The sequence below is a fragment of the Amblyraja radiata genome, chromosome 2 (genome assembly GCF_010909765.2).
Source record: "Amblyraja radiata isolate CabotCenter1 chromosome 2, sAmbRad1.1.pri, whole genome shotgun sequence".
In the NCBI taxonomy this organism is placed as follows: Eukaryota; Metazoa; Chordata; class Chondrichthyes; order Rajiformes; family Rajidae; genus Amblyraja; species Amblyraja radiata.
In genome coordinates, this window is record NC_045957.1 from 147,968,851 (window position 1) to 147,982,027 (window position 13,177).

A 13,177-nucleotide genomic window follows, 5' to 3' on the forward strand; every position below is an offset into this window, starting at 1 on the left:
TTAAACAAGAACAGGGGGAGATTTAGGAATTGGAATGTGAATGGGGCATTCACATGGGCAGCAATAAAAATATTTCAACTTACAAAAATACATAATACATTTTAAACTATATATTAAGAACAAACTAGCATTTATATATTGACTTTCCATATGGTGCTTTTCACATATCCAGAATATCCTGAAGTGTTTCACAGGCAATGACAGACTTTTGAGGTATGTTTCTGTATAACAAATGAGTTGATATCTGGTTCAGTAATTTTGATTGAAGAGGGGTGCAGTTCAAGATGTCAGGAAAACCCCCTTAGCAATGTGCACATGGCTTTGTTTTCGACATCTCATCTAAACAGAACATCTTTAAAAGAGCAACATGCATGCAACATTGCATGAAGTTTTAGCATTGGATGTATCCTGAGCTCATTGGAATGAAGTTTGGACTTTTGACTTGGATGCAAGTATGTAAGCATTCTACCAAATGTAAGACATGATATTTCTGATAGCTTTACAGAGTCAGAAGCTGTACAGCATGGAAACAGGGTCCTTTGGCCCATCACATTCATGGTGACTAAGTTGGCATACTGGGCTTGTCTTATTTGCCTGCATTTGGGACATTGCCCTCGAAACCCTTCCTGTCCATGTATCTATCTGTTCTGATGACTTTTAAAAGATCCAATTGTATTTGGTTCTATAGCTTCCTCTGGCAGCTCATTGCCGACAAGGACCACCCTCTGAATGAAAACGTTACCCCCTGAGGCCTCTCTTAAATCTCTCCTCTCTCACCTTAAACCTATGCCCTCTAGTTTTAGATTTATCTACCCTAGGAAAAAGTGTGAGTGTAAATCCTGTACCTGAGAATCCTTTCCAATAACATTTTTTACTTCCAGTTCTTTCCGTCAGTTTTTTCCTCAAAATACATTAAGACATGTCTACCTTAAGACATACTAAGGTGTATTCTGTCTATTAGGACATTGTGATATATTTAAAGTGATATTGCTAACATCCTGCGAGGTTTCCCATCAATTTAGCTCTGTTCCCCATTCATGAATCTTGATGGAGTCCAACACTAGAAGAGCTATTACTGTTTACCAGTTAATATCTATACAAAACATTCAGATCTGCCGCCAAAGTTCAAATAACTGTTGAGGCATGTGAATTTATACATTGGGTTAAAATTTATTGCAAGCAGTGAATTTGAGGCTTGTCTGCACACAATTTATTTATTTTAGAGTGGGTTGACATAAATTAAAAATGCAAATTGGCCAGAGTCACGTAAGGACCATTGAAAGAAGCAACCAATTCCATGTTGCCTCATGCAGTATTGTTAGTAAACAGCACAGAGTCTGAATCAAGAAGGGTCAATTGGAATAGTAACGTCAATATAAGTTCATGAACAAGAAGTAAAATAAAGAGAAAAGTCAAAAGATTGGGCTAAAATCAAATGGAAAAAAGCAGAACAAAAATTACTCTGCAGCAATTAAAATGTGAAAAAAATGTGAACCATAACACAAATAATAATTTTCTGTATCACATATTTGGTAGCTATTAAGATGTTTCACATCATTGGTAGAAACCAGGCGCTGCAGATGCTGGTTTACCAAGTAAAGACACAAAATGCTGGAGTAACTCAGCGGGTCAGGCAGCATCCCTGCAGAACATGGATAGGTGATGTTTTAGGTTGGGACCCTTCTTCAGACCGATTACAGGTGTGGGGGAAAAGAAGCCTAGAAGAGTGGAGGGGCAAGACAAAGCATGACAGGTCAAGATGTTTCACAAGGTAGACAAAAATGCTGGAGAAACTCAGCGGGTGCAGCAGCATCTATGGAGCGAAGGAAATAGGCAACGTTTCGGGCCGAAACCCTTCTTCAGTCCAGCATCTGCAGTTCCTTCTTAAACAAGATGTTTCACATCATTGCTTACACTGAAATAGAAAAATCTGACTTGCCGTGGTGAGATGTCTGCATTTTATCATTCATGTCAGTTAATCCGACAATGGCAGAAGTTATTGTTTGGTTTCTGGAAGATGATGAGTAATGAGTTACTTTCTGAAGATTTTGTGGTTCTTGTGGTGAAGGTACAATGTTATGGTGAAAGTTCATCCAGATCATCCGCCTCTTCCATGATGGCAAGACAAGAACAGTTCTGCTCAACGGTGAAACCTCTGCACCTTTCGACATCTCCAATGGAGTGAAGCCAGGTTGCGTTCTGGCCCCTGTACTCTTCAACCTCTTCTTCGGCTGCGTCCCGAGTCACGAACTCCAGGACCTCGACCGTGGCGTGTACCTGAAGTAGCGTCTGGACGGATCTCTCTTTGACCTTCGACAACTGAACACCAAAACCAAGACGCATAAACGGCTCATTCTTGAAGCCCTTTTTGCAGTTGACTGCGTGGTTCACGAGGAGTCTGACCTCCAGTTCATTGTGACCAAAGTTGCGGAAGCAGCACAGGCTTGTGGGCTCACAATCAGCCTCAGCAAAACGGATGTCATCCACCAGCCGGCTCCAGACTCTGCAGCACCGCCCCTAAGTGCGCACATTGACAGCACACAGCTGTAGCCGTTGACTCCTTCAAATACTTGGGAAGTGTAATATCATCTGATGGCTCCCTGGACAAGGAAATCTCAACGAGAATCAGCAAAGCCAGTCAAGCACTTGGACGACTACGTACACGAGTGTTGAACCAGCACAACATCAAGCTGTCAACTAAACTCAAAGTCTACAAATCAGGTGTGCTCTCCAGCCTTCTCTATTTCTGTGAAACGTGGACCTTGTATAGGAATCACATCCGTCAACTTGAGAAGTTCCATATGCGCTCGTTACAGTCCATCATGGGCATTCGCTGGCAGGAGAAAGTGCCCAACCGAGAAGTATTGGACAGATCCAGCTTCACAAGCATTGAGGCAATGATCATCAATGCACAGCTCCGATGGACTGGGCACGTCCGCCATCAGGATGGATGGAACCCGCATGCCTCGACAGGTCTTCTACGGCGTGCTCTCACAGGGACAAAGGAATCGTGGCCATCCCAAGAATGAATACAAAGATTGGGTCAGGGACCATCTCCATTATTGTGGTCTTGAGCCCAAGCAACTGGAAGCCATCGCCAGCAACAGAACACGCTGGAGCGTAGCAGTGCGAACAGCAGCCGGCAGCTTCGAGGAAAGCCACCTCGAGCGACTTACCAAAGCCAGGGCAAGGAGGAAGGCTGCCGCCCAGAACCCGCCAGCAACGACCTTCATCTGCCCCCACTGCCCTCGAGTGTGCGGTTTACGAATTAGACTCGTGAGCCATGTCAGAACTCACCAGAATTGAGACTACACAACTTGCCATCATGGTTACCAATGGGAGACCACCAATTCCATAATGCTTTTAGATAAAGAACTCAAAGGTTTTCACCCCTTGAAGAAAATGTTATTTCTAAATCAGGAAATTATGTGACTTGGTATGGTGGACTCCATTGGGCTTGCTGTCTGTCACAGATTTTAGTGCTATCAAAGCCCACCAGATCACTGTACGTTCCAGAGAATGAGCACTATCTTTGAGAAATCTCTCCTGCTATTGAGCTCGAATGAACTTAGTTGAGTTAGTAAATGATGAGTGATTGTATGATGTCCCAATCAATACATAGTTTGGTGTTGAACTCCTTCAGGATCTGACTGTCAGTGGAAATTCAACCCATTCCATTCATTTATCTGTGTAACTAGGCAATTAAATGCAACCTCTCATCCCTGTAATGGTGGAAACAGCTACCCTACTGTTTGACATTAAAATCACAGTCAAAATGTCAAAACTATTTAAAAAGGAAAATGAGGGATAATTATTTCAGTCTGAACATTACTGAGCTAAGAGTTTATAAACATGCATCAACCTGAACATTTTCTGCATCAAAATAATTAACTTTTAATTAACTAAAAAGAACATTAAACTCTGCCGGTGTTAGCCACCTAATAACATTAAGGAATGAATAAGCATCTAGTCTAACAATGATACAGTTGAACATTGAACAATTCTTGTATGTTAAGAATTAAAATAGGCTCTTTTTTAATTCTTGGATTTTATTATGGTTGTTGGATTGATAAAAACGTATTTTGACATGAAATTAGAAATGATAAATAACGTAATAATGTGCACAAAACCAAATGTTCTGAGCCTTCTCGAGATATGTACCTTTTTTCCCCACGAATGTTCTTTATTAGCAGAACAATACAGATGTCTATTGAGGTCCACCAGCTTGCACGTTGTCCCAGCAGACATTGAGGCATCGAGTCATGCAGCATTGAAACAGGCCCTTGGCCCAACTTGTCCATGACGACATAGTTGTTCCATCAAAGCTAGTTCCATTTGTTCGCATTTGGTCCACATCCCTCTAAACCTTTCGTATCTATGTACCTGCCCAGGTTTAAAAAATATATATTGTTATTGTACCTGCCTCAACTACCTCCTCCATGTGTAGGTGGCAAGCAAACAAACCACCTGAGTGGCATTAGCTTTCCACCAAAGAGCAATCAATCTGAAGAAGGGTCCCGAACAGAAACGTCTTCATCAAAGGGCAATCGATTCTGAATCCAGTCTGCAAGCCCCAGCATTGGATCGAAGGAGAATTTCCACATTGTACCTTTTTCCTTTGGCCTGTCAAGCCTCTGATTTTCTATCTTACAATAGCAGGATGCTAGATCAGGATGCTAGATACTGTAACTGCCCTCAGTTTCTATTGTAACTGTACATGAGAGGCCAGTCATGAAAGCAAACCTAACTAAAGAAAATGTTTATTTCTAATAAATAAAAACTGAAATAGACACAATTTTTCATTCACAGTTTTATTCATGGATATTATTACAATACATATTTCAATTGTCAAATTGAACAGTTGAATATAATACACTGAAGGGAAATGGGGAATTCAATAAGAAGAACTAATAATCTGCATTGAAATTTCAAATGAATTACATAGAAACATAGAAAAATACGTGCAGGATTAGGCCATTCGGCCCTACGAGCCATCACTGCCATTCAACATGATCATGGCTGATCATCTAAAATTAGTACCCTGTTCCTGCTTTTTCCCCATATCCCTTGATTCCTTTAGCCCAAAGAACTTTATCTAACTCTCTCTTGAATACATCTGGTGAATTGGCCTCCACTGCCATCTGTGGCAGAGAATTCCACAGATTCACAACTCTCTGGGTGAAGTTTTTCCTCATCTCAGTCCTAAATGGCCTACCCCTTATTCTTAAACTGTGGCCCTGGTTCTGGACTCCCCCATCATCGGGAACATGTTTCCTGCCATATGGCCATATTTCTATGGAGTGGAATGGCCACTCTCAAAAGGACATACACCCAATGTTACATCAGCTAAATGTGCGATATATTTAAGAAAAATTAGAAAATAAAATTAGAAAATAAAAATCACACCACTATTACTCTCTTAATATAGCAATGCTTGTTGCTGAATTAATTGGTGTTGATAAAGTTTGTATGAGAATTGAAAGTGGGTGGACAAAATAGATAAACAAATTCTGCGACTGAAGAAGGGTTTCGGCCCGAAACGTGGCCTATTTCCTTCGCTCCATAGATGCTGCCTCACCCGCTGAGTTTCTCCAGCACGTTTGTCTACCTTCGATTTTCCAGCATCTGCAGTTCCTTCTTAAACACTCTGCATCAGAAGAAGCAGGATGCCTGAGCTTACATCTAACAAATTGTTCTCTGCCACCTGATAAAACAACTTAATATTCTCCTATATTTTCTCTCCAACTCTTTTTTTAAATTTTGCTGCTGTGAACTTCTGTCCTGAGATTAGGATCACATCATTCATCTAAGATTTCTCAAGTATTACTACCTCCCATAATCAACATGAGATTTCGACTGAGTCATCTACTGCATTCCTGGTCTTTTCAATGTTGGCATTGCCCTGAATTATAGACCTTAGCTCCCCATTCAATATTTCCACACAGAGTGGTGAATCTCTGGAAGCACAGAGAGTGGTGAATCTCTGGAATTCTCTGCCACAGAAGGTAGTTGAGGCCAGTTCATTGGCTATATTTAAGAGGGAGTTAGATGTGGCCCTTGTGGCTAAAGGGATCAGGGGGTATGGAGAGAAGGCAGGTACAGGATACTGAGTTGGATGATCAGCCATGATCATATTGAATGGCGGTGCAGGCTCGAAGGGCCGAATGGCCTACTCCTGCACCTATTTTCTATGTTTCTATGTTTCAATTGCAATAGGAATGTGGTTACATGACAGCAAATTAGCAAATACTTATGTGTATACAAATACGAATAGAGATAAAAGAAAGGGGTGACATCTTAATAGGAGACCTGTTTATGTATCTATGGCCTATCCTTATAGTTCATGACTAACAATTCCTCATTTACATAGCTTGTATGAACCCATAATAATTCTAATGCCAGAGCATTTTTCACAAATGTAATAATTGGCTGTTGAAAAATTCCACAAAGGCAAAACTAATCACGAGAGACCACATATTTTTGGTGGCTTTGTGAAAAGCAACCTAATTAAGCGAAGCTGTCTTCTACCCCATGAAGCATTTGCTGATTCAATAATAAGCTGCCATTAATTAACTGGGGACAAATCAAAATGTCCCTGAGGCTTGTTGTAAGTTACACCAGTTACCAACAGCTCGACTAGTTAACTGTGGAAATCGCTATGATTTCCCAGGTCAGCTAATTTATCACACCACAACTGAGAGGGCTGGTTTATTTTCTCTCTATTTCTATGTTTGCAGGATATTAACTAAACGACAAATGGCTCAGAAGCAGAGATGTAAGATGTGGCATCCGTATATAGGCCTGGGTCCTTATAACACAGACAGAACATGAATACAGGACGGCTCCTCGTCTCTCTCTCTGAACCTAGCCTTCGTGCTAGCTTCACTCTTTATATCCCTTGTTAGCACCTCCTGTGGATGTTAAATTTGTGTTTATTGTATGTTTTTGTCATTTTTATTATATGTATGACTGCAAGGCAACGACATTTCGAAAATAAAATTCAATTCAATTACAATTCGAATCCTCCACAACTAACTCTGGACCATCATGGGCTCCTTAGCCATCGGTGGCAGCTCTGATTTATTCTGTACCTTTTCATACCTCTAGTCTCCCTCTCTCATGACTCTCAGTCTGAAGAAGGGTCTCGACATGAAACGTGACCTATTCCTTTTCACCAGAGATGCTGCCTGACCCCTGAGTTACTCCAGCTTTTTGTGTCTATCTTCGGTGTAAACCAGCATCTGCAGGTCCTTCCTATAAATTCTACCAATTTTGCCATGTCTCTTCTGTCTTGCCTCAGCTTCCTTACACTGATATCCCATAAACACAACATTTTATCGAATAGTGCCTCATCCACAAAATTGCCATTTATATTTCCTTCTCGCTCCTGAATATCACTGATCTTCCAGCTTTCACTGTGTCCTTAACTCCCCTCCCCCCCCATATATTTTTGCTTGTATTTGAATGATGGGAGAAGAAATTGTATATTAGTTATCAAAAACATTTCATGCCAAACCCGCCCACAAACAAACTTCTAACTCTGTAAAGAGATGAGAATTAATTTGATGCAATGAGCAGTGAAGTTTGGTTTTTGCAGATGAATGTAAACCCTTTCCACTGGGACTGGAGATTAAATCATCCAAATGAATCTATGATGTGCTGACTCCAAGAAAACTATCTACCTTTCTATATGAATGCTGCAAATATTCCTCTTATGCTCAAATTATTTTGCAGTAAATTACACTAAGCATTAACCTTACCAAATTCTTACTTCACTGCATATTATTTTTGCTAAATTTTGTAGCCGAATGCCTTTCTTTATTAATTTTCAATTATTTAAAATATTCTATTTTTCTATTTATCTTCAACATGAATAACATAATTTCCCCCAAATTATACAGCTTCTTGCCCCAAAGGTTCACGTGGATTTCAGTATTTGATATAAGGTTAATGTAAGGCCAACTATCCTGAGTTTCCCTTTTCTCTCTCTCTCTGTCTCTCTCGCTCTTTCCTTTTCTAAATACTAATGGTACCTTTGCTGCCTTTCAGTCAACTGGGAGTATTTCAGATTGTAGGAAAGATCAAAACCAATGCACAGTAGATTGAAGAAAAGAGTGATTGTTTCAGCACCACAATCAACTCTAAACAAAAGATTCTGAACATCGATGATTTTGAATCACGAAAGGACATGAATGATTTCACAAATGAGGCAATCAAATTACATGTAAAATTGGAACCTAAGGAAAGGTTTGAAATGACAAAATGTTGCCTTCGGAAAACTTCTATCTCGGTCCGTATTCAGTACAGCTAACCACCGCATAAAAAAGGGTAAAGATTCGACGTAAAGTTGGGAAAGGGCACTTGAAAATCATTTCACAGTGCTGCAACCTGCGCCCAGATTAGTCTGAAGAAGGGTCTCGACCTGAAACGTCACTCATTCCTTCTCTCCAGAGATGCTGCCTGTCCTGCTGAGTTACTCCAGCATTTTGTGTCTATCCCAGAAGATCATGCTCTTGACATGGGAGAAGGGCTCAACTGGCAACAGAGTAGTACACCAGTAAAAAGCTAGCACTTTGCTTTTCACCTTACGTTACTTAAAATCCTTAGTGCAAAATTCATTGGGCAGCACACTGCCTGTTAAAAGGTGATGATGTGGTGTTCATCCCAAAGTCACTGGAACACTGGGAACCTTACAAATGTGGGACAAATCCAAAGTAAGCTTTTTGCATTTATTACGGAAATTTGTCACTAAGGAAACATTTATTTTTATAAGTACTTTGCAAGTGAGCATTGTGACAAAGCAAAGCACTCAGTTAAGACACTGGGTCAGAAGTTAGCAGAATGATTTATCAAGGTATGTCAAGAATAATAAGCAGGTGAAACTGATGCGTGATTCAAAACAGAAAGCAGCACAGGTTAAAAAAACAAAAAATGTGTTTTGTTAGCTTTGTAGTTAAAGGACTAGCAAGCACATGCAAACTTAAATTGAGAGCATTTTATCAAAACAGTACTTGTTATGCCAACAAATATTATGGGTTTGATTTTACAGGTTTGTTGCAATTTGATCCTCAGAATACCTATAAGATGTTTCTCAAAACATAACTACAGGTAGTCTTGTTGGCTGTGCAACAAACTCAGACTTTCCCTAAATAGATCGAAGTCCTCATTAATGGTACACATGGTCCTGTATGTCTTTGCTATTGAGTAGACAATGCAGTATTTTTGAAAGTATGTAGATTAGCAAATTTGCAGATGATGCAAAAGTGGGTGGTTTTGCAGATAGTGAAGGTTGCTAAAAATTGCAGCAGGATCTTGATCAATTGGCCAGGGGGGCTGAGGAATGTTTGATGGAAAATGTGAGGTGTTGTATTTTTGGAATTCTAACATGGGCAGGACCTACACAGTGAATGGTAGGGCTCTGGGGAGTGTTGTAGAGCGGAAGGATCTAGGAACCAAGCAGGTGCATGGTTCCTTGAAGGTGGAGTCACAGGTAGATAGGCGTTGTCAAAAAGGCATTTGGTACATTGTCCTTCATCAGCCAGGGTATTGAGTATAGAAGTTGGGAGATCATGTTGCAGTTGTATAAGATGTTGATGAGGCCGCATTTAGAGTGTTGTGTTCAGTTCTGAGCACCATGTTATAGAAAAGATGTTGTCAAGCTGGAAAGGGTACAGTGAAGATTTACAAGGATGTTGCCGGGGCGAGAGGATCTGAGCTATAGGGAGAGGTTGAGTAGGCTGGGTCTCTATTCCTTGGAGCGCAGGAGGATGAGGGATGATCTTATTGAGGTGTATAAAATCATGAGTGGAATCGATTGGGTAGATACACAGAGTCTCTTGCCCAGAGTAGGTGAATCGAGGAGCAGAGGACATAGATTTAAGGGAAAAAGATTTAATAGCAATCTGAGGGGTAACTTTTTCACACAAAGGGTGGTGGGTGTATGGAACAAGCTGCCAGAGGAGGTAGTTGAGGCAGAGATTATCCCACTATTTCAGAAACAGTTAAACAGGTACATGGATAGGACAGGTTTGGAGGGATATGCAACGTGGACGGGTGGGACAAGTGTAGCTGGGACATGTTGGCCGGAGTGAGCAAGTTGGGCCGAAGGACCTGTTTCCACATTTCCTATGTCTCTATGACTATGACTATGATCAGCCCAAATTTCATAAATCCAATTTCATAAATATCTTCACGTAAAAAACAGTCAGCATAGAGCTGCAACTCCCAATTCTGATTGAGTTTTTGAAGGTGTAACCAAAAACGTTGTATATATAGAGTTCAGCAAGGTATTTAGCAAGGTTCTGCATGGTACACTGCTCTGGAAGCTTCAATCATATGTGATCAAAGGAGAGCTAACCGACTGGATGGAAAATCTGCTTCATGGAATTGATGGTGGAAGGTTGTTTTTTGGATTGGAGGTCTGTGACTAGTGGTGTGCCTCAGGGTTAGGTGCTGGGTCCATTGCTGTTTGTTATCCATATCAGTTATCTGGATGAGTTCATACCAGGCACGATTAGTAAGTTTACAGATGACACTAAAGTGGATGATATTGTAGATAGCGAAGGTGGTTGACAAAAATTGCAGCAGGATCTTGATCGGTTGGGCAGGTGGGCTGAGGAATGGGGAATGGAGTTTAATCCAGATAAATGCGAGGTGTTGCATTTTGGGAAGTATAACCAGGGCAGGACTTACACAGTGAATGGCAGGGCTCTGGGAGGGATAGATTTAATTACCAATCTGAAGGGCAACTTTTTTACACAAATGGGTGGTAGGTATATGGAACATAGAAACATAGAAACATAGAAAATAGGTGCAGGAGTAGGCCATTCGGCCCTTCGAGCCTGCACCGCCATTCAATATGATCATGGCTGATCATCCAACTCAGTATCCTGTACCTGTCTTCTCTCCATACCTCCTGATCCCTTTAGCCACAAGGGCCACATCTAACTCCCTCTTAAATATAGCTAATGAACTGGCCTCAACTACCTTCTGTGGCAGAGAATTCCACAGATTCACCACTCTCTGTGTGAAAAATGTTTTTCTCATCTCGGTCCTAAAAGATTTCCCCCTTATCCTTAAACTGTGACCCCATGTTCTGGACTTCCCCAACATGGGGAACAATCTTCCTGCATCAAGCTGCCAGAGGAGGTAATTGGGGGCAGGTACCATCACAACATTAAAACACACTTGGACAGGTACATGGATAGGATAGCTTTAGAAGGATATGGGCCAAACACAGGCAGGTGGGACTAGTGTAGATGGGGCGGGGTTACATCCACGCCCGGGTGGTACTAGAAAAGGACTACGCGCTGCCTGCAAAACCATGGGTTTAATCTGACTGGGTCATTTATTCCACCTTTTTTTTCACCTCCTTCAAAACACCTGCGTGTAAATAGTACAGATGCAAAATCCATTTACAGTATTTTCATATGAAACTGTTTTTGTGACTTTAAATGTGGGACCGGACATGATTTACGTGAGTTGCTGTTAAAATCTACAAGGCAATAATATACTTTTCTGCATAGTGCGCACATCGGTATTGAATTTGTGGCATTTTCTTTAATGCCATTTTCCTCGGCTGCAAATTACACAGAATTAGTTCCCTGGGGTGTAGACGCAACACAGACCCAAACAGGCCAGCTGCAGTACAACTGCTAATGGAGAGAAAGATTAATTAGAAAAGCAGCAGCATGCCGATATGTAAATGAGTATTTCTCCATTACCCTTCCGATCAGACTGTAATTGTTTAATTTTACGTGAAATGGCATAGTCTTCCTTCTGGTGTTTAGCCCAGATGCTACGAGGTAACCGAATGTTAAGATTTTTGACAACTAACTTTAATTATATTCTCTCTTTCCTTAGCCCTCAGACAGCACCCTGAGATCCAGAAGCTGTGATCACCCACTTTCTACAGAGTCATTATTAAAAAAAGATAAGCCACCATTGGCAACACATGCTGCTCCCTCACATCCAGCTTTCTATCTATCCAGTCACCCCATCCAAGAGTCACCTTATTCAACCATCAAGTAAGTCATTCATCAGTAACTACCGGTAGCATACAGTGACATTTCAGTCCCTTAATCTCAGTACCTCAAGTCTCAAGATGTCTGAATATTATTAAATGTACTAAATACTAATCAATTCTTTCCTCTCAACCTGGGCTTGTCCCCACAATATGTCTAGTTTAAACACTCTATTTGTTTAATAGTTACTATCTAGAAAATGCTTCCAGGTGCTGATTTATTGGTGAAAATGTAGTTCTGTACTATAGTATGTGTCCTGCAAATCATAAAAATGGCAATCTTCTGTATTTTAAACTCATGTCATCCCCTCCCTCCTGCCACTCCTGTACTTACACTATGTGCTGTATTTTTCCAACGTTCTTGCGTTCTTGGTACAATCCCACCCTCACCCTTCCATTGGGCCTTTTTACTTTTTCCAGTCTGTAGAAAAGACAGCTAAGGGTACAAAAACACCCCCATGTTGATCTTTCCTCGCCTTATTACAGTGTTTCACTGCTTTACTTCATTTTTCCTGGCTCTGTCACAGGAAGAGATTATCAAGTCGACAGAGGAAAAGACTCAAAAAGTCCCCATGAATTAGATTAGATTAGATTAGATTAGATCCTTTATTTGTCATTCAGACCTTTCGGTCTGAACAAAATGTCGTTGCCTGCAGCCATACATGTAATAATAAACAACAAAACACACAATAAACACAAATTAACATCCACCACAGTGAGTTCGCCAGGCACCTCCTCACTGTGATGGAGGCAAAAATCTTAGGGTTACTGTCTCTTCCCTCCTCATTCTTCCTCTGCGCTGAGGCGATACCCCACCGGGCGATGGTATCAGTCCCGCGGCTCACCGAGGTCCGCGAACGGGCCGGTTCAAACTCCGCGGCCCGGGGTGGTCGAAGCTGCCGCCCTCCAGTCCAGCGGACGCAGCTGTTGCCGCGGGGGCTCCGGAAAACAGGCACCAGCCTGTGACCAGCGAGCTCCCGACGATGTCGTCCACTGGCCCGCGGCCGAGCCCCGGATTCAGGTCGCCGCCGCCTCAGCCACCGGAGCACCGCCTCAGCCCCGCGCCGGGCCGCCTCACCGGAGCGCCGTCTCAGCCCCGCGCCGGGCCGCCTCACCTGAGCGCCGTCTCAGCCCCGCGCCGGGCCGCCTCACCGG

General features: G+C 41.9%; 1 protein-coding gene across 2 annotated transcripts in view; it reads left to right on the top strand.

The window, feature by feature from the left end:
* LOC116970348 (genetic suppressor element 1-like) overlaps positions 1–13,177 on the top strand; it is a 170,355-nt gene that overhangs the window by 83,710 nt on the left and 73,468 nt on the right. For both annotated transcript variants that reach the window (XM_033017021.1, XM_033017016.1), the window contains exon 4: positions 11,863–12,026. In XM_033017021.1, the coding sequence (XP_032872912.1) occupies positions 11,863–12,026 (164 nt within the window). The remainder of the gene's footprint in view (positions 1–11,862; positions 12,027–13,177) is intronic.